Genomic DNA, 20786 nt, shown 5'->3' with positions numbered 1-20786 from the left:
ATCTCCCTTCCGGGCACAGTGGCAGCGGGGTGTTTCAAGATTCTGGTGTAATGGAGGAAGAGAGGCCGTGTGGCTTAGAACCATCATAGATTCACGGCGTGAGGAATGTGTGCGCTCTGCCAGCTGCTCAGCTACTGGGAAGAGGTTTTAGTCCACTTCTGATTCTCTTATAACTCGAAGGTAAGCCTGGCTGACCTGTGGCGATTTCGTCTCTCTTCAGAGGAAGCCTCTCCTCCAGCAACCCTCCCAAGCTACGCCGCTACGAAAGGCATCGTCATGCAGCTGGGCACGCTGCTCACGTGCTTCCACGAGCTTGTGCAGACAGCCCTGCCCTCGGGCAGCTGCGTGGACACCCTGCTGAAGGGCCTGTGCAAAATGTACACCACGCTCACCGCCCTCGTCCGATACGTGAGTCCCGTGAGACCGCTGCCCTCCTGCCCTCCCCCTGGCCCTCCCCGTCTTTGCACATGGTGGCTCCATTTCTGTTTGCTCATAGATGGCGCGATTTGCCCGTGCCATAACCCTAATCTGCTTTTTTAAGGCTCTTGCTTCCATGGCCTGTGTCTGTGACACCTGCTTCCTGCAAAGCTCTCCTGGCCCTGGCGGGGCTGAAGGCAGAACGAGCTAGGGAGTTTGGATCCTACAGTACACGGTTGTCTGTGTGTGACCTAGGACCGCCCCGTAGACAACCAGGTGGTCGCATGGCCGCCACAGGCTGCGCAGGTCTGGCTGTAGAGCCTTTCCCTCTCACTGGCATTTAAAGGAGAAGTAACTGAGTTCATTGGCTTCGTACATGTAAGGTCTCTCACCCTGAGGAACTTGGGTGTGTGCGTGTGCGTGTGCACATGTATGCCAGTACGAGGGCTTGAACTCAGGGCCTGGGTGCTGTACCTGAGCTTTTTTGCTCAAGGCTGGTGCTATACCATTTGAATCATAGCTCTACTTATGGCTTTTTAGTGGTTAGTCAGAGATAAGAGTCACAGGCTTTCCTGCCTCTGCTGGATTTGAACCACAATCCTCAGATCTCAGCTTCTTGAATAGCTAGGATTACAGGCGTGAGCCACCTGCGCCTGGGTGAAGGACTTTTAAAGCAAATGAGCTGAGCAAGTCAGAAACAGAAGTCCTTCTTCGCCTGTTGTCTGGAGGCTTACACGCTCTGGGGCGTGCCTCTTGGCACAACCACAGTGGCCTCTGCCTTCCCATGGTGGTCTGCTAAGGCTGGGACTCTCTTGTCCTTAGTATCTCCAGGTGTGCCGGAGCTCCGGAGGAATTCCCAGAATTATGGAAAAGCTGGTGAGTGAAATGGCTTGGCCAGGCATGGGGCAGCTCTCCCAGTGCACTGGTGTCTCCTGTGCCGAGTAGCTCCCGGTACATCGGTGTCTCCTGTGCTACAGGTGAAGCTGTCTGGCTCGCACCTGACTCCACTGTGCTACACATTGATTTCTTACGTGCAGGTGAGTTAGCAGAGGCCAGGCATCTCAGGATCCCTGGGGCTGAGTATGTGGAAAGTTCCTTCCCTGCTTCCATAGCCAGGAGTGGCGGGATTGGATGCCCTTGACCTCCAGTCATACTAAGGAGACCATCGATATGTTTTGTTTTGGGCTTCCAATATAATTCCCATTTGTGTAAGTTCATTGTGTGAAGGGAGCAGGCTTGGAGTGCATTTCCACACAGTCATATAACGAGCTTCACCCCTTCACACATGCCACGTGCTTGCTTCTAGGGCTGGGAGAAGTCTTGGTTTGCTCCCTGGTGCCTGGACTCTATGCCACCAGCACCTTTCGGCAGATGGGCTCAGGACACAGTAGACCACCTAAGAGTGGTCTACTGCGGGGTGGCCCTGCGGGGAGTCCTGCTCCCTTGCATCTGATCGTAGGCATCTTCGGGTTCCTGCAGGGCTGGAGTCCCCCTCAGTCCTCACTGTAACCATCCTTGTGAACCTCTCGGACCAGCAGTGACAGTGGTCCTGCCCTCACATGCCATGCGCTGTCTCTGAGAGCAAGCAGGTGGCTGGCCTCCCACACTGCACTGCGCATCTGCGCCCCGATAGCGCTGTTCATGCACACTGGCCTCGAGCAATGACGACGTATTTCTGTTCCTTTAGAATAAGAACAGTAACAACGGGAAATGCACAGACGAGAAGAAAGAGAAAACTGCCGCCATGGTATGCTCCTCGACCTTACTGATGGCCTTTGTTATGGTTGCGTTCCGGAAGGGCGCCCCTGAAGGATCTGACAGCTGAGGGTGCAGGGAAGGGGCTCTGAGAAACAGTAGAACAGGTGTACTTGCTAGGGCCTAGACATAGGGGGGAATGCTGAGCATCATGAAGCTGTCCGCTAATGGGGACGGCTGTACAGGTGCTGGCATGGCCGTACTGGGGACACCAGCACAAGCAATGCACAGCTGGAGAGTTGTCTTAAGATGGTGATTTAGGGCAGTGACTGTGTCCTCGGGGGTTTGGAAAGTACACGTGAGCACACATGGAAACATTTGATCTCTAGCTTATAATTCAATGCGAGGAAGCGAGAGCAGTGAAAACTCAGTGTGCCAACTAGGAAAAGATTTTCCCAAAGTCAGGTACAGTTCTCAAAACAGCTGGGGAAGAAACTGCAGCGCTGGAAGCTAGACCCGACTTCTGTTCTCTGTAGGCCAAAGTTCTTCGGGAAACCAAGCCCATCCCTAACCTTGTCTTTGCCATCGAGCAGTATGAGAAATTTCTCATCCATCTTTCTAAGAAGACCAAGGTAAACCACTGTTTGTGGTTAGGCTGCCCGGCTCTGTGGAAGGGGTGTGGCCAGCCACAGGGAGGGACGCTGTGACCTCTGGTCCTCCTGGTTTTCTCGCCCAAAGCCCGTGGAGAGCAAGTGGGGGGGCGGGGAAGGTGGAGTGCTTGCTATGCAGGTAGGAACTGAAGGTTTGTCAGGTGCTGTGCTGTCCCCCGAGCTATGCCAGGCCGTGTGCAGACGGTGTGTTTGGCCCCCTCGCCATAGGTGAACCTCATGCAGCACATGAAGCTCAGCACCTCCCGCGACTTCAAGATCAAAGGCGACGTCCTGGACACGATTCTCCGAGAGGATGCGGAGGATGGAAGTGAAGAGGTCAGTGCCCACTGCTCCTGCAGCTCCGAGCGCCAATGCACACACATGCACACACCCGGGAGCAGCCAGCAGAGAAGAGCTCAGAGGTGGTATACAGAGCTGACTGTGGGCACTTGTGGGAAGAGGACGGGATGAGCATCCTGCAGTGGGGTCTCCCCGGTGTCCTCAGAACCCCAGGGCAGCAGGCAGAAGCTTGTTCCTCAGGTAGGGCCCTGGTGGCCTTGGGCAAGTCTTCCTATGTTAGGGGTCACCCCCTCCCTGCATCTAGGTAATGGGGACCATAAAGGTCGGTGGTGAGAAAGTGGGCTTGGCTTGGGTGATGGTCTGGATTTGATCTCCAGGATCAAAAAAGCTAGTGTGGCTTTAGTAAAGCCCTGCATTTCTGGCTTAAAGCAAATTTGACACCACGACATCCACACACACATGCGCACGCATGCACACACTCCCATCATTCCATGGAGGTTCTCAATGGCATTCACTTCTGGAGCCAAAGGAGGTGGAAACCAAGTCAGGGTTTTTTTGTTTATTTCACTGCCACAGAGCAGCACACCTCAGCGTCCCTCTGCCCCCTAGGTCCCTGCACCAGAGCACAGCGGACAGGACGAAGAACCAGTCAAGAAGAAAAGGAAAAAATGAAACGCCTGAGTTAATGTGGACTTTGGGGCTTCTGCCAGGATTCCTAGTTCCCTCACAGGCCTTTGCGTCACGGCCCCGCTGACATCTTGGCTGCCGCCCGTGAGCCCTACCGTGCCTTCTTGGCAGGTCCCCCTGCCGAGCGCCAGCTGCAGGCAGCATTTTTGCAGAAGCACAGGTGAGAGCCTGAGTGCGAGCTGTGCCGCCCACGAAAGCTCCACAGGAGCAAATTCATTGTCCAGGCAGAGCTAGGGTCCTGGCTGGGTTTGTTTTTCCAAGGAGCCTTTGGTGAGTTCAAGGATCTGGTAAATGTCCAGCGCTTCACCTGAAAGACAGTGCAAAGTGGCCAGGCTGCCTCCTACCAGTGAGGAGGGGCCAACTCGTGCTAAGGAAAAGTGGGGGTCGGTCTGGAGAGGTACAAACTGGTTGACATGTTGCCTCTTTTTGCACAAGCTTTTTTGCACCTAAGAATGCACTTTGACCTGGACAATAAACCGTAGAACAGCTGGATATTCCATGTCTTCATTTGCACTAGACCTAAATGAGGTCTTTGTCACCAACAGCCTGCACTGGCAGAGTAGGACCCCAAGTCTGTGGGCCAGCCCAGGCTCTATACGAACAGAGGCACTGTATCCACTCACCCTGGGGAACCCCGTATCTCCTCTCCATCCCCGTTGGGTTGGAGGGGGTTTTGCAGTCCATGGTCACTTCCTTCCTGAGGCACTGGTCGATGTCCACCGCACTGAAGAAGGCCACTGACTGGGGTAAGTCCTTCAGACCCAGCTTGTAGGAAAACATACACCTGCAAAAGCCCGCCCCAACTCAGCCTGCTGTGCACACAGCCCCATGGGGCCTCTCACCCCTTCACCCGGGAGGCCAGGAAAGTCAAGCCCAATTGCCAAGCACGGCCTCAGCTCCTGAGGTCTCGCTGGGAAATAGGGGAGGACCTGAGGGCAGGTCTCCAGGGAAGTGGTGGCCCTGGGTGATGTCTGCTTCTTGGTGAGGATTCTGTCCTGGTTCCCAGGCTGGCTCCCGGGTGATCTGTTTGCTCACATTCCCCAGCAGTTCTGCTAGCAGAACTGGCACGTTGGGAAAAATGCTCTCTGCGCTGGGCTAAATTATGCGACTGAAGGGGGAGGGGATGGTGTGTTCTTCAAGGAGCCAATGAGGCCACTCCTTGGGCCTCCCTCGTGTCAAGTGCAGTGAAAGTGCAAGCACGCACACACGCGTGCCTACCTGGTCAGGAGGTTGGTGATCTGCAGGGCCAGGGCGGCGCGGTAGCGGTCGTCCTCCCGCACCAGGTAGCGGACCTCATCGTGGATGCTGATGCAGAAGCGCCCATCAATTGCGAACTCCTCAAACAGCCACTTCATGGCCACCAGCATGAGGTGCAGGTAGTCCACGGCGGAGCTCTGCACCACCCAGTTTACGCGGCTGGTCATGAACTAGGGGAACAGGGCAAATGAGGGCACGGGGGAGGCAGGGCCTCCACAGAGACCCCTACTATCCCTCTGCCCCTTCTTCATGCTCCAAGAGGGCAACGTACCTCTCCCCCGACAGCCGAGGGCTCCAGCGCCCGGCTGATGCGGCAGCCCAGTACCGGGGTTTGTGGGGTATCAGATGTAGCAATGCTCTCCAGCTTGTTGAACATTTCTGACTCTGTGCCCCCCATCCACGCCCGCTGGGTGACCACCTCCCACTTCTTCCGGCGTGACCTGGAGACCAGGTGGACAGCCTTGTGTCTTTGAGCCAGCACCCCAGCTTTGGGGTCACCCAAAGCTGCACCCATCCCTGCCTCCACATGGAAGTGCTTACTTCCGTAAAGCTTCTCTCTGGATCTTGCGCAGATCTTGCAGGGAAATCCAGCCATCCTCTGTCCTGTCCACGGAAAGGTCTAGCTGTCTGACCAGCCACTCACCCTCATCTGACAGGCGGTACCTGGAGGTAGCGTTGCCAGTCACCAGAGGGAGGCTCTGGCCGTGCCGCAGGTGCACACAGCCATGGCCCCGCCCCCCGGCCCCTGGGCACCCTTCATGTGGTCTGAGGCAGTGCAACCTGCTGGGCATGCAGAGGCCTCCCCTTACTCCACCTATGGAGGTGTACCTCCTGTAGCAAGTCAGCCAGTCAAGTGTGGGTGCCATAGCTACACCCCATGAAGCTGCCGGGACCACTGGAACCTGCTCGGGTTTTGTCCTCCCAGGATCAGGCTGCCTCTGCCCCTGCACCACTGCTCTACCTTCCACACCACTCTGCACCAACCCGTGAGCATGTCTGCTCTCTCGCTCACACAAGCTTCTAAGCTTGGGATCCCAGAGCATGGCAACAGCAGCCCAAAGGACAGCTTGGCACAAGGCAAGACCACTACACACCACCTATAGAACAGGCTAAGGGAAGTGGGCCTCCGGGCCTGACGCTCACCGGCGGAGGCCCTTGGTGATGGCATACATCCGCTGGGCCTTCTCAGCCGCCTCCTGTCTTGTGAGCCGGTGGTTGAACTGCATCAGCAGGCGCTCGGCAAAAGGCTGCCCAGCCCCGTAGATGCGGCCGTAGTTGAAGACTTTGGCATGTTCGCGGCTGATGCCCACTGTGGCGGCCGTCTTGCTGTGCAGATCAGTGCCCATGCTCTTCCTGCCCTGCAGGGTCATCCACCCAAAGGCTGTGCAGCCTGGGGGATGGGGAGGGTGGAAGATCAGTGACACCTGCAGAGGTCGCCTTGGGCTCCTGTCCCTGCCCCGCTCCTGCTCACCATGCATGCCGGCAAAGTGGGCGTCTCCAAGGACTGCCGCAATCCACAGTTCCTGTGAGTCCACATCGGCACCCACAAGGACGTAGCCCGGCGGGGCCTGCACCATGGCTTTCAACTCGCTGCCCACTCGGTCGTGCTGCAGGAAGAGGGAGGTCAGACCCAGCCAGACAGCTGGTTTCAGAGCCTGAGTTGACCAAGTGCCAGGTCTGTCCTAAGGGGACAGCTCAAGAGTGCCCTGCCCCACTGCAGGGCTCAGAGATGGGGCCAGCATGGGACTGGCCTCACCTGAGCTCCGTGAACAGTGGCTGTCATATCTTCCCTGTGTGGCCAGACACAGGCACCAGAACAGGTCTGCTAAAGCCAGACTACGGCTAGAGCCCCGCCCGGCCCTTCCTAAATCCTCAAAGCCCAGGGAGCAGATGTGCTGACAGCACATACCTGGGCATTGCTGGCAGTGAGCCACGTGGGCTCCACAGCCCGGCGGGTGATGGTGCCAGCGGTCACCAGCTGGGGCAGGATGGCCCCATAGCGGCCTTCCTCGTCATAGCCCGGGTGCCTAGGAGGGTCAGGGGCGAGGATCAGCAGCTTGTCTTGGCCCCCGGATCCACCCCTCCCCACTCAGTTCTCATGTCCCACCACCCAGCAGGCCACATACCTGGTCACAGCCCGGGGCAGAGCCGACCTGGGCAGCCACACCACCATCTGGGAGCTGTGGGGACACAGGCTGCGGCTCAGTACCCCAGCCCCAGCCCGCCAGCCACACTGCCTTCCCAGCATCGAAGCTTCTACCGCCCTCGCTAACTAACCAGACTCGGGGAAGCCCAGCTCAAAGCTTGGGCTCTGTAAGCAGCAGTCGAGAGCAGGCTGCCCATGAGGCGGCCAGTCCTCCACGCAGCTGCAGACCCTCCGAGGCGTGGAGACACCTACAAGGCAGACCGAGCCCACCTGTCCCAGCCCTGCTCATAGGTCCTGGCAGCTGCAACCACCGTTGGCCATCTGGGCTACAAGACCCAGCTCCCAGCCCTGCAGGGCCTCCAACCACCTCCCAAGGCCCAGCAGCTGGACCATCCGGGTCCTATGATGAGAGGGAGGCTACATGTGGCCAGGCCTCAGACCCCGGCCAGGTTCTCTCTCTGGCAGTCAGGCTGAGTCAGTGGAGAGGGGAAGATCCCAGGTTGCAGACACCTGGATAGGGGTTCACGGGCCACTGCTGCCCTCCACACAACCCACCTGATCCGTTTATGGGCGTTCCTCCAGAAAGAGATCATTTTGTTGATCTCCAGGGCTCGGGGCCCACTGGCCCTACCTGGGCCAGCCTGCAGGGTGCCGTCCTCCATCTTGGGCAGGAAGTCTTTGGCAAAGGGGCTGCCCACATTGTAGCTGTTACCATCCTAGAGAACACAGGAGGCAGGGTGGCTGCCAGCTGGAGAAGCGACATGGTGCCAGGCTTCTCCCTGCAGCAGCAGGGGCTGTGCCCTCCGCCAGCCACATGGGCGTGGAGGCACCTACCACGCACTAGATGTAACATGAGCTCATCACCTAACCCCCCACGACCTGCCGTTATTGGCGTGCTCACAAAGGGCCCCATCATGGGGTGGGGGGGGGAGGGCATCTCACTTACCTTGTGAGGCAGCTTGAAAAACCAACAGCCGGGGATGTCCACGTCATTGTACGGGCCGTTGCCATGGTAGAAAGAGGGTTGGCTGGCTTTGGGGCCACCAGCAGCAGGCTGTGGGGCCACACACCTAGGTCAGGCCCTGCTCCCGGACCTGCATTCAGCAAGGGCCAGGGTGGGATGGGAAACGGGGCGGCTGGGGGGCGATGGGAAGCCGTGAGGTCGCAGGCTCCATTCGTGGGAGCATGGCCCGCCAACCCCGCTCCACCCCCAAAAAACCTGAGAACCATGGGAAGGGACAGCTGCGTGGGCAAGAGGCCCGTGCCACTCACCAGAGCTGGGGGCTGCCCTGGCTCCGAAGCGCCTGAGTTCTCCAAACTGGCCTCAGCCTCCACATCCAGGCAGACCAGCTCTTCCATCTGGGGGAGGGAGGAAGTAAGGCTATGGCCCTGTGCATCAGCCCTGCCCTGCAGGCTACTCAGCCCAAGCTGCCCCCCCCCACCTCCGGCCAAAGGTGCAGAGCCCCCGCCCCAGGGCTGAGGCCTCACCGTGTGCCACACGGCACTGCTGTCGAGAGGCGGGGGGTCCTGGGCTAGGCCAACTTCCCCGGGCTCCACTCGTGGCTTCCCCTGCGCCACACAGTGCTTCCTGTACAGGGACTCAATGGCCCTGGGTACGAGAAATTGCCTTTCGTTACCAGAGCCAAGCAGCCCCCCACCACTCCCTTTTCCTTCTCAGATCAGTGGCAAACCCAAAATGACAGCACACACCGTGGGCAAGCTGGGGGTGCCAGGCCCAGTCTGAAGTAGAACACTGAAAAATCAGAGCACAGGGCCAGCCACCCCCAGCCCACGCCTGGCCAAGCCAGCTCTGGCCAAGCCCGGACCTCCATTCTGGGCCACTGCAGTGCCGTGGGTCAACAGCTCAGGGCCTCTGCTTGCTTTCCCAGACCTTTCTCGGTTATAAAATGCGGGCAAGGGCTGGGGCCGCAGCTCAGCAGCCGAGCACTCCCCCACCACACGGCCCTGAGTTCAGCCCACCAACGCCAATATTTTAAGTAAAAATTAAAATCGGTGAGACAAGGTGGCACGGGCTTATCATCCTAGCCACATGAGGGCAGAGGCAGGAGGACCTATCCCAAAGCAGAACTAAAAAAGGAAAAGATGGGGGCTGGGACTATGGCCTAGTGGTAAAGTGCTTGTCTCACATACGTGAAGCCCTGCGTTGGATTCCTCAGCATTGTATAAATAAAGCCGGAAGTGGCACTGTGGCTCAAGTGGCAGAGTGCTAGCCTTGAGCAAAACAAAGCCAGGGACAGTGCTCAGGCCCTGAGTTCAAGCCCCAGGACTGGCAAAAATAAATAAATAAATAAAAGTGAAGTGAGGGCAGCCTCTCTCACAGGGCTGCTTAGGGAACAAATGAGATAAGCACTTGAAAAGGTTCAGTAACAACAAGTGGCATTTGATTAGCACTCAAATTACACCTCAGGGGAAAACAAAGTGAAAACAGGCTGTCCCTGACCACTTCTAGAATCTTCCCTCTGCGTATTACAGACCCCTTCCCCACTCTGATGCCATCCTTCAGGGCCCTACTAGGGCTCTGAGGCCTAGAGCGCAGGAAGCCATGGGGAAGAGACCCCGGTTCTTCCCCAGCCCCTGCCCCCAGTCTCACTTGTAGGGGCACGCCACACCGGCTGGCTCCAGGCTGGTGCCCGCTGGCACACTGGCCAGGTTGTCCCGCCGCCCAGGCACGAGGTAGCCCCAGCCGTGATGCTCTGAGTAGTGCAATGGGAAGCCGTCCCAGGTCAGCGCCATGAGCTTCGGGGTGACCCGCATCTGCAGGCTGAGGAGGCTGGGGCCGGGGGCCCACGCAGGGTCATCCAGCCGGGGGCAGAGCTTGCGGTACCACCTGTGCCCCACCAAAGAGAGCACGCACAGTTGGTACCACCCACCCTCCAAGGCCCCAGGGCTGCCAGTGACCCAGGTCACAAATGAGCCCCGTCCTTGGGGTGTTCTGGCCAGGGCCCCTTTGTGGAACTCAGGCCAAACCCCATGCACCTCTAAGCAGGTGCCTAGGACTTCCCTCCCCCCGAGCCCTCCCCTCTGCCCTGGACGCACAGCGGGTAGAAAGCAGGGGCAGGCTGGCAACTTGGCCCCCAGCTGACCACTGGCTGCTCTCTCCTCATCTCTGCCACTGAGGCCCAAATGCTAGGCCATCAGAGGTGTGCATGAGACAGCTGAATGAGTGACAGCCCAGAGGGGGTGTCCCGAGGGGACGGGAGGCAGCCTCACCCAGGGTGGCCAGGAAGGTGCTGGGTCCGCTTGGGGAGGAGCTGGGCAGTCTCTTTCAGCTGCTGCAAACAGGCACGGACAGCGACGTCTCGCTGTGCCTCCTCCTCCTCACTGGGGGGACCGGGGTCTGTGCATGGGGGGGGGGGGGCGTCTTACCAGGAGAAAGGCCTCCAAGGAAGACCCCCTGTATACGCATCCCAACAAAACTGGAGCGACCCCTTCCTTCCCGTGCTCTGCCCCACGTCCTGCCCCTCAACTTTCCTGATCTGGGGGAGTTCTGGGGGCCCCAGCCACCCCCCACTCCCCACCTTCCTGATCCAGGGGAGCCCCGGGGGCCCCAGCCGCCTCCACGGGCAACTTGCTGGCCGAGGCTGGCTCCTTCTTCACCTTCTTTATCTTCTTCTGCCTAAACTCTTGCAGGTCCCACTCCAGGTCCCAGAGCCAGGGGTCTTCTCTATACCTGCATTCCACAGGGCAGGCCGAGGCTGAGCCAAGGCCCGGCCCCCACCCGCCCGGCCCCCCCCACCGGAAGTCCGGCTACCTGTCTCCTGAGAGCAGCTGGCAGGCGTCATCCGCCAGGCCCATGAGGGACTTCTTCATCTCCCGCTGCAGCTCCTCGTAGGTGCTCTGGGCCTCTGCCAGGTACCGCTCCCAGTTCTGATTGACAGGCAGGTAGGAGACACTCATCTCCAGCATGCCGGCCAGGGTCACTGGATGGGGGCACCTAGGGGACAAAGAGGAGGACTGCCATCAATGACCACAGGAGGCAAGTTCAACTCCAACTGCCCCACAGCCCGGTGCCTGTGCAGATAGGGTCAGACCTGCACCAGCCACACCCCAGCCTCAGTTCCTTTATCTGCAGCATGGAGTTGCAGCCCACCTTCAGGGTGATGAGGGGAAGAGTGACTAACACGGATCGGCACCCTGGGCAGCAAGCACAGTGCGTGCCTCCCCATGTGTTTTGAGAAACTGAGTCATGAGCCCGAGGACCACGTCTCGACTGACTGCGTCACTAGAACCGACCACACTGCCGCCCAAGCCTGCATCCGGGCCACTGTGGACACCCAGAGTCCAGGGCCCACGTGGGCACAGGTGGACAGGGAGGGGCTCCAGTCCTGCAGCCCAGAAAGATCCCAGGCCCCAAGCCCAGGATTCACAGCCTCCCCCTCACCTCTCCAAGAAGAGTGGCAGCTGCTGCTGGAACACCTCGTGGGTGGCCCACACGTCCCGGGCACAGTACTCCATCAGGTCCTGGCACAAGGTGACAGGAAGGCGCTGGGCGGGCAGCCACGCCCTGCCGCCAAGGGCCTCAGGCCACACCCGGCAGCTGCGCCTCCCTAAAGCTCCTGCTAACACATACCTGGAAGTTCTGCCGGATGTCCTTCATGCTGCCTTTCACAAACAGCTCCCGGGGCTCCTTCTCCAGGGCCGGCCCCCCCACATACAGGCTGTGCACGTCGGCCAGATTGTTGGCACTGCTCAGGTCCATCCAGTCCCAAGAGGAAATCTGGGGGACAAGGAGGAGCCCCCAGGTCAGCTTGGTGTCAGGCAGACAGCGGCTGGGGCCGGGGTCCCGGTGACCTCTCACCACTGGGCCGTTGGCTTTGTTCTGGGCCTTCCGGCCTCGCTGCACGAGCTGCTGAGCTTTGTGTCTGCCCTGCTTGGCTGCCATCCACAGGCTGCGCTGGAAGCTGCTGAGCCCTGAGATGGCCATGTGCATGCTCATGGTGTCCAGGAAGCGCAGTTGCGAGCCCTGGGGGGGGGGGGGGGGCAGCCCCAGCTCACATCAGCCTTGCACAGAGCCTCCATTAGGAAGGTCCCTAACCTGCTAGAGGGTCTGCTTAACACACACACACACACACACACACACACACACGCCAGCCACAGCTTGGAGAACCTCCCGGTACTAAGTGGCCAGAATGGCCTTCAGAGCTCTAGGTCTGGCCCCCAGCCCTCCGGCTACCTGGGACTGGGCTCCCCAAAAGCCCCGGAATCTCCTTACAAACAACACTGGGGCCTAAGGAGCTCAGCTGCCCATCAGTGTCACAGGCCAGGGCCCCTCAGGCCTTGTTTGAGGGACGGAGCGGCTGGGCAGAGCCCAGGGGGTCAGTGGGGGGTCTGTGCAGGTGCTGCAGGGGGCAGCAGTGCACTTACCTGGATCAGGTACTGCTCCCTGATGTGGGCTCGGTCAAAGCACACGTTGTGCCCCACCACTAACTGCCCCTGCCAGTCCCTGCGAGGGGAGCCGCTGGCACCGGCAGGGGCCTCCAGCGGGATGAGGTCAGCCGGCGACAGCTGGCTGGTCCAGGAGTAGCGCTCTTCCACCAGCCGCCGGCTGCACCAGGAATACCTGAGGCAGTGAGGAGGCAGGTGGGTCACCACAGCCACCTGCCACCACGTCCTGCCCACGCTGGCGGCCGGGTGTCCCTCACCTTCCCGAGGCCGGGGAGGGCAGGGGGGGTGGGATCACAGGCTTTGCTTCTAACTCCCAGGATAAAGAGGAGCTGAGCGCTACAGCGGTGATACTGGGAGCAGGTGGATTTGGGCTAGGGTCATCGGGGTGCTTGGTGGGCCTGGGGCTCCCTGAGTCTGCACCTGGCTGGGGGGTTTGTGAACATGAGCAGACACAAGACAGACAGCGGTATTGAGCTGGATGCTGAGGGGCTGGAGGATGGCAGAGAGCCCAGAGCAATGGGGCTGGAGCTGAGATGCGCACAAGGGCCAATCGCCTAGCACTGCCAAGCCTCTCCTGGACAGAACCAGCTGTGCCCGTGACAGGAGCCCCCCGAGATTGCAGGAGGGGCCGGGGTGACAGGACGTATGCACAGGTGCCAGTGGGGTGGAAGAGACAGATAGGCAGGCCTGTCAGCCCGGCACTGACACAGGCAACACCCAGGTGCTGCGGCCTGTGTGCCACAAGCTGTTCTGAAGGGTCAGGCCCACCAGCAAGCACAGTGCGTGGCCAGGCCTCGCATGCGCAGCCCAGCTGTTCACAGCTCCTGCGGCCTCTAGGGGGCTCCGCAAAGCTGGAATGTTCTCGCTCCAAACCTGAGCAACATCTAACTCACACTCCAAACAGCAGGAATTCACCCAGGGGATTCAAGCTGAAAAGTCCTTAGAATCAGCCCGGGGAGGAGAGGCTCGGGGAGCCTCCATGTGCAGCTACTGCACACAACCCCGGCGGTGGCGGCGGCTGCGGCTGTGTGTGAAGCCAAAAGACAGCCAGCCCGGGGGAGCCTTCCACAGACTGGAACGTAGCCTGATGACCTGACTGACAACAAACAGCCTTGGGAGGCCACCCTGTGGGAAGCCGCCCTGGGGGAAGGCTCAGGGCTGTCCAGGGCTCCCCAGGCCCCTTGCCTCCAATCAGGGCTTTGGTGAGAGGCGCCCTGTGGCAGGGCGTAGAGGTTAGAAGTAGACTGCCATCAGGCACCATACACACCACAGTCTCAGCAGAGGCCCTGGCCTCAGCCATGGCTTCTGTCATCAGACAGACTACGCATACCTCAGTACCACTGGCAAGAACAGAGCGAGGGTGGCAAAGACAGAGGAGGAGAAAGGAGGCGGAAGAGAAAAGACAAGGGAACTTTAGCCAAAACATGAGCAGCAGATACAATTATCTCTCTTGTCACTGAATGACTTTGCTTTATCACTCAAATGCTGGCTGCCATTCCCCTATACTCTAGCTGTGGGTGACATCAAAGCATTGGTGACTCTTAAACTGAAGCAACAGGACATGGCCTGGCTGGCTCTTCTCAGTCCTCATCCCACCTCCATGACCCTTCACCTTGTACATTTCAGTTTTCTTTACAAAGATGTAGCTTCCAGTGGGAATAAAGAAATTGCCGTCCAGGGACTGGTGGCTCACACCTGTAATCCTGCCTACTGCGGAGGCTGAGATCTGAGGGTAGAGGTTCAAAGCCAGCCTGAGTGTGAAATCTCCTACTACCCACCAGATAACCAGAAGTGGTGCTTTGGCTCCTAGCCTTGAGCACAGGAGCTCAGGGACAGCGGCCCAGGCCAGAGTTCAGCCCCACAATTAAAAAAAAAAAAAGGAAAAGAAACTGCCAACAGCTGTGCTTTCCCTGCCTGAAAGCATGAAGGTTATAAATGGTATTTTAACCCTGGAATGAAGGAAAAGGATAGGGAAAAACTGCTGCCGGAATCCATTTGGAAAGGAAACTCAAGTAGCACTGAGAAAGTTATTTCAAAAGAGAAGAGAAAGTCTGGATACCAAGGCTTGGGGTGGCTGAGGGCACTGCCACCTCCAGCAGAGGTGGTGAATCTGGGGACACTGAATGTTTTACGGGGCCTAGGACAATCCCACAAAAACGGAGACTTCTCTACCTAAAGGAACTGAGAGAAAAGTCATGGAAGTGTCTTTTTTTCCCACTAACTTCTCATCAAGCTCCAGGGGAAGGAGTCAGAGAGGCCAAACACCAGCAGACTCGGGGTCCAGTCACAAGCATCACCAACATGGTCCTCCCTCGGGCCCCATGGCCACTCCCTTTGCTGTGTTCCCACCACAAAGTGAACCCCCAGGCATCTGGGGTTCAGCCTGCTTAGTGCCCCAAACCCACAGCCCTAGAGGAACACAGAACAAGAGGCTCAGCGCCGGCTGAATCAGACCAGGGAGCCTACTCACCAGGCCGAGGGGGATATGGCCACCGCCAACGTGGGGCAGGTTCCCTCTGCCAAGCAGACCTCCACGTCGAACACCAGGGCCCGCTCCTCGGGGATGGCCACGGGTTCGGCCTCCCCCTCGGGGCCGTACCGGGTCCAGCCCTGCGCCCAGGCCCAGTTCGCGGGCCGGGGGGGCGGCTGGGCCTGCAATAAGCAGCTGGCCGCCTCCAGGTAGGGCAGGCTCTGCTTCTGGGCCAGGAGGCGGAAGTGCTGGTCCAGGTCGCCCCCGTAGAGCCGCGGCAGGCGCAGCTCCACGTCGGGCAGGGCCGCGGCGGGCTGCCCCCAGAGCCCGTGCCGCCGCAGGTGCTCCACGCCGCGGCGCACCGCCGCGGGGTCGACCGGCTCCTCGCCGGGCCCGAAGATCTGCTCGCGCAGCCCTCGCGACAGCATCTGGATGTGCAGCGGGTTGCGCCGCTCCTGCCCGGCGGGGCCCGAGGACGGCGCTGGCGGCGGCCGCTGCCCTTCGCTGGGGCCGGGACCGGGGCCGGAGCTGGAGGCCCGGCGTCTCGCGGCTGGCGCCGGCCCGGGCCCGCCGCTGACGCCCGCCGCCGGCTTCCAGAGCAGGCGGCGCATGGTGGGTGCAGGGAGCCGCCCGCGGGGCGCCGGGACCCCTGGCCTTGGGCTCCAGCTTGGCTGCTTCCACGAGCTCAGAGACGCGCGGGGAGGCGGGTCCGGCCGCGGGGCTCGCTCGATCCGACCATGCCGGGCTCACTCGCGCCACCCTACGGGAGACAGGCGACGACCCGGGGTCGCTCGTGGGCCGGGGCGGCGTCACCACCCCCACCCCCACCCCCCCTCCCCCGGCCGGGGCTGCCGCTCGGGCGTCCTGCCGGGGGGACCCGAAGCCGCCGGTGAACCCCGGGCCGGGACGGCGCAGGCTCCACTCTCTCCACCCGGCTCCGGCTCTCTGGCAAGCTGGGTGACCTTGGGCGAGCTCCCATTAAGGCCCCAAGTTTGCCAACTCCGTACAATGGGGCGCCAGGGCCCGGAGTGTGGCCCAGGGGCGCGGTCTGGGTGCCCCCCGCCGGCGCTCGGAGGATGGCAGCGGCCAGCGCCCGGATTCGAACCCGACGCCTGGCTAGCTGCTGTCCTCCCCAGGTCCCCACCCACGCCCTGCGAGGGGACGCGGGCGGCCGTCCCCCGCCCCGAGGGCCGGTGGCCCCGGCGCGCCCCGGGCCCGACCGCCGCCCTGCTCCGGGCCTCGAGCCCGGCCTGCAGAGGGAAGGGGACGCGGGCTCCCCCCGCTTCCCCCAGCCGAACCTCGGTCTGCCCGGTGCCTTCTGGTCGGCGGCGTCCCCGACCCCAGGCTCCCGACGCGGCGTTCCTCACGGAGCGGCCTGCGCAGCCCCGGAGTAGCGTGTAGCCTCCAGCCGGCCGGGGCGCCTCGTTGGCAGCCGCAACTTCCCTTCGGCGACCCGCTGGGTCCCGCGGCTTCCAGGGGGGGGGCGGCAGACTCCCAGCGCGACCAATGGGAGGGCGGCTAATGGAACGGTCCGCCCGCGGGTGGGGAAGAGGGACTTCCGGGTGGGTCCTCCCGGCGGACGCCGGGAGCCGAGGTCCAATCTCCCTCTCCTCCGGAAGCCGGTAGGTCGGTCCCAAGCGCGCCTGTTGACGTAAAGACACTTTAAGGTACCCAAGACAGCTGAGCAGCCGGGAGGCCGCGTGGCCTAATGGATAAGGCGTCTGACTTCGGATCAGAAGATTGCAGGTTCGAGTCCTGCCGCGGTCGTAGAGAAGCGGTTGGTTAGCTTTTGGCCAGTCATTCAGCCTATGAATGAAACTTCTTCCTGCACCTTCACTAAACGGGGCAGCTTCTTGATCTTCACAGTCTGCCAGCTGACCACAGCTTAATATCAGCTTAATAGCTGCTTCCCTCTGCAGCCCTGGTCAGTTCTTCAGTTCTGATGCTTAACCCCGCTTTGTCCCTAACCCTAACCACCACCCCATCGGGACTCTGGTGCCCCCTTACAGGAAGGCTGGTTGCCAAGTAGGGCGGGGCGGCAGGTGAGAGGTGATGCCCAGGTTCCTGAAACACATCTGGCTTTGCTGAGAGCAAGAACACTTGCTCCCTATACTCAAATCTCAACTTCCTGAGTAGCTAGGATTACAGCATGAGCCACCAGCATCTGACTACTTTTTGGGGTGTTTTTGTTGTTGTGTGTATGTGTTGTTACTGTTGTTTAGTAATCACTAGTTTTTGTGTGTGTGTGTGTGTTTTATTGCTCACGAAAACATAACCTCCCTCCAAAAAGATTCGCTGTAGCAAGGGGGCTGGGGATATGGCCTAGTGGCAGAGTGTTTGCCTCCTATAAATGAAGCCCTGGGTTCAGTTCCCCAGCACCACATATACAGAAAATGGCCAGGAGTGGTGCTGTGGCTCAAGTGGCAGAGTGCTAGCCTTGAGCAAAAAGAAGTCAGGGGACAGTGCTCAGGCCCTGAGTCCAAGCCCCAGGACTGGCAATAAATAAATGTTAATTAAAAAAAAAGAAAATACATTGAAATCAAGTTGAAGATGTGGCTCGGTGCTGTAATACTCACGTAGCATTCACGCGGCCCAGGGCTGAAAGGGAGACGGGCAGAGACAGAGACAGCGACAGAAAAAGACATGCAGAAAGATGTCTGTTAAGGAATTGGCTTGCACAGCTATGGGAGCTGCCAGGCATAAAATCTACAAGACACACTTTCTCTATGGAAGACCTCAGCCTTCTTCTCTTCAGGCCTTCACCTGACTGATTGGATGAAGCCCACCCAAATTATGGAGAAGAGTCTGCTTCAGTCTTCTGACTTGAGTATTCAATCATATCTTTAAAGTACCTCATCAAGGGGCTGGGGATATGGCCTACTGGCAAGAGTGCTTGCTCCGTATACATGAGGCCCGGGGTTCAATTCCCCAGCACCACATATATAGAAAATGTCCAGAAGTGGCGCTGTGACTCAAGTGGCAGAGTGCTAGCCTTGAGCAAAAAGAAGCCAGGGACAGTGCTCAGGCCCGAGTCCAAGTCCCAGGACTGGCCAAATAAATAAATAAATAAATAAATAATAAATAATAAAGTAACTCACCAAGCCAGGCGCAGTGGCTCACGCCTGTCATCCTAGCTATACAGAATGCTGAGGTCTGAGGATCTCAGTTCAAAGCCAGCTCAAGCAGGAAAGTCCCATGAAACTCTTATTTCCAATTCACCATTCAAAAACCAGGAATGGTGCTGTGGCGCAAATGGTAGAACACTAGCCTGGAGCACAGAGGCTCAGGCACAGCACCCAAGCTCTGAGTTCAAACCCCATAACTGCAAAAAGGAAATTATAAAAAAAAAAAAATTCACTAGGTGCTTGGTGACTGAAGTCTGTAGTTTTTGCTACTCAGGAGGCTGTAATTTGAAGTCAGCTGGTCAAAAAACAAAATCCACTAGACTCTCTAAAAACAACCAGAAAAAAAAAATAAGGCTGAAGGCATGGCTCATGCAAATATAAGGTCTTGAGTTCAAACCCAAGTACTGAGAGACAGACAGACAGAGGGAATTTAGACTCTGTCTAGCTCACAGGCAAAGCCCTTGCATAATGCCTGGTTTGGATCCGTGTGTGCGTGTGTGTGCACACACACACACAAATTCAACTCTAGGTTCTCATCATGGTCTAGCCCCTGCCTAGTTAGGATTTGTGGCAAATTACTAAGCTCTCTGTGTCTGGCTTTTTTCCACCTGTTGAGTGTGTGGACAGAGGCCAAATCTAGTGCGTAAGACTGGCTATGAGAATTAGTAATAAAGTGCTTAAAACAGTGTTGGCACAGCATAGACCCTCAGCAATCATTAAATGTTAGCAAAATCTCACCCTGTGAGCAAATCCAAACCAGTGAATCCTAAAAACAGTTTCAAGTTTATCAATAAACCCAGTCTCTTGAGAGGTCATCCAGGTAGACAGTAAGATGTGTTCCTCACATTGGCCACATGGTGGCGCAGCTGCCACTGCCTGGATGGAAGCCCTTGCACGTGGGCATCCAGAAGAGACCACAGGCCTGAGTGCTGTTCGTGCTGCCTTGGCAGGAGTGTCTTTGGCAACAGAGGACAGAGTCTTATTCAAAACAGGTAAAAGGAAAAGGACAAAGCTCTCTTGCCCAGGAGAAGCAGGGGCCATCTGAGAAAGTCTCAGGCATTCTCTCTCTCTCTCTCTCTCTCTCTCTCTCCCCCCCCCCCCCAAGGCCTTTGCTCAGCTGCCCCTCTCTGCCCAGCTGCTTATCTCCCACTGGGTTCTTCCTCCCTCCACACCTCCTGGGTTCACTTCCGTGTTCAGGAGACATCAAGGCAGCTTGTGCTGGGCTGGTGATTAGCCCCCAGAGGCCAGCAACCAAGTGGGTTCCATTACTGGAGAAAGGGAGGATGCAGGAGATACAAATGTGGCTGCCTGAGCCCATGAGGCCTAGCAGAACACGAGGACTGTGTGCATTTGTTTGGGTAAGAAGGTATCATGGAGGGGTATTTTTCATCCAGGCAGCTAAAGATGCCAGAGAGAGGGGTGTTCCAGGTGTTGGAATGTAGGTACACACAAGGCAGAGATGAGAACTAGGAAAGAAGGAGGGAGGGAGGGAGGGAGGGATGGAGGGAGGGAGGGAGGGAGGGAGGAAGAGAGGTCAGCAATGCTGATCACATGATGGAGGAGGCTGAATTCTCAGAGTGGAGACCAGTTAAGAGAAGGTGAGACAGGAGAGATGAGGTGGAACATGGCTGGGGCCCAGTCCTTTCTCGATTCATTTCTATCTGTGAGACCTTGAACAAGTTAAGGACCGTTCCTGAGCTTTGTCCCAAGCAGGGCTCGGTATATAGGTATTGAAAGAATGAATGTCAAGAGCCCCTCGAAACTGGGGACAGGCTGAAAACAGATCTACCCGCCCCCCCTCCACACACATCCCAAAAATCGCAGGCTTTGCCTGTGCAGCCCCTCTTGCCTTTCTTCATTCACCCGTGCAGCAGAGGTCCCCAGACCTAATGAAAAGGGGGGGGGGGTGTCTCATTTCTTAACTTTCCCAGAGCCTGCCGCTAGGAAGGGACCCTGGGTGAACGAACATAAAAGCCACTGCGATGGAGAGCCCCCCACCACCCCAAGAAGGGAGATGGAGCCTCGCTCTTACCATCTGAATCAATGTCGTTTTCTTCCCCCCCCTCCCCCACCAACCTGCAAGACAGCCAGGGGAGCTTGAGAAATAAAGAAAAGCCAGGAGGGGAAAGACTCGCCCAGGTCTCAGCCTGTCTCCCGGCGCCACCTCCAGACCCCTAACCATCTGCTCGGCCCGCGCGCCCCGCGTGTGCGCCTGCGGCGCCCGGAAGGGCCGTCGGGGGCGCTGTGGGACAGCGTGCACTGGCGCGCGCCTCGCGGGGACCGCCGAGTCCCGACCGTCCACCAAGGACGGGAAGATCTTAGAGGAAAAGGATGTGGGGTGCCGTGGTGGGAGGCCCCACAAAAGCTCTGTGTCCTCCAAGAGCCTGAGGCTCGCGGGCTTCAGTTTCTCCAGCTTTGCGCCTGGACCCGCCTGAGCCGAAGCCGGCGCCCCAAGCCTCGGTCCCGGCCTTGGGGGTGGTCGGGGGTCCCTCGGTCTGGGAAGGGCCTCGGGGGTTCCGAGGCCTGGGGAGGGGAGGGCCTCAGGGGTCCTGCGGTCTTGGCCTGGGTGTTGGGGTCCTGCCTTCTGCCCGCCCGCCCGACCTCTCCCTCCCCGGCGTCGGTGGAACCGCAGT

The 20786-nt window shown here is 59.0% G+C and overlaps 2 protein-coding genes and 1 non-coding gene across 3 annotated transcripts in view; 2 read left to right on the top strand and 1 right to left on the bottom strand.

Moving 5' to 3' along the window:
- The window catches only part of Fanci (FA complementation group I), a 36177-nt gene extending 32391 nt beyond the window's left edge, over positions 1-3786 (top strand). The window contains exons 32-38 of the mRNA XM_048329886.1: positions 213-408; positions 1240-1293; positions 1395-1454; positions 2105-2164; positions 2649-2744; positions 2991-3098; positions 3672-3786. Of these exons, the coding sequence (XP_048185843.1) occupies positions 213-408; positions 1240-1293; positions 1395-1454; positions 2105-2164; positions 2649-2744; positions 2991-3098; positions 3672-3734 (637 nt within the window). The 3' untranslated portion in view covers positions 3735-3786. The remainder of the gene's footprint in view (positions 1-212; positions 409-1239; positions 1294-1394; positions 1455-2104; positions 2165-2648; positions 2745-2990; positions 3099-3671) is intronic.
- Polg (DNA polymerase gamma, catalytic subunit) lies at positions 3607-16492 on the bottom strand. The gene is made up of 23 exons (XM_048329887.1): positions 16327-16492; positions 15029-15788; positions 12538-12733; positions 11972-12136; positions 11744-11890; positions 11555-11634; positions 10925-11107; positions 10692-10843; positions 10384-10510; positions 9764-10000; positions 8641-8761; positions 8425-8511; positions 8099-8206; positions 7708-7868; positions 7133-7186; positions 6916-7033; positions 6478-6613; positions 6150-6396; positions 5547-5669; positions 5278-5446; positions 4968-5176; positions 4373-4533; positions 3607-4056 (listed from the first exon to the last, which is right to left on the bottom strand). The coding sequence occupies exons 2-23, from the start codon at positions 15637-15639 to the stop codon at positions 3980-3982; spliced, it is 3669 nt and encodes a 1222-aa protein (XP_048185844.1). The 5' UTR covers positions 15640-15788; positions 16327-16492; the 3' UTR covers positions 3607-3979.
- A 230-nt stretch (positions 16493-16722) lies between these two features.
- On the top strand, positions 16723-16795 carry Trnar-ucg. Its single transcript has one exon. It is a non-coding gene; the product is annotated as a tRNA-Arg (tRNA).
- Positions 16796-20786: the final 3991 nt, after the last annotated feature.

Source organism: Perognathus longimembris, chromosome 20, assembly GCF_023159225.1.
Source record: "Perognathus longimembris pacificus isolate PPM17 chromosome 20, ASM2315922v1, whole genome shotgun sequence".
Lineage (NCBI taxonomy): Eukaryota > Metazoa > Chordata > Mammalia > Rodentia > Heteromyidae > Perognathus > Perognathus longimembris.
This window is presented reverse-complemented; position numbering and strand designations above follow the sequence as displayed.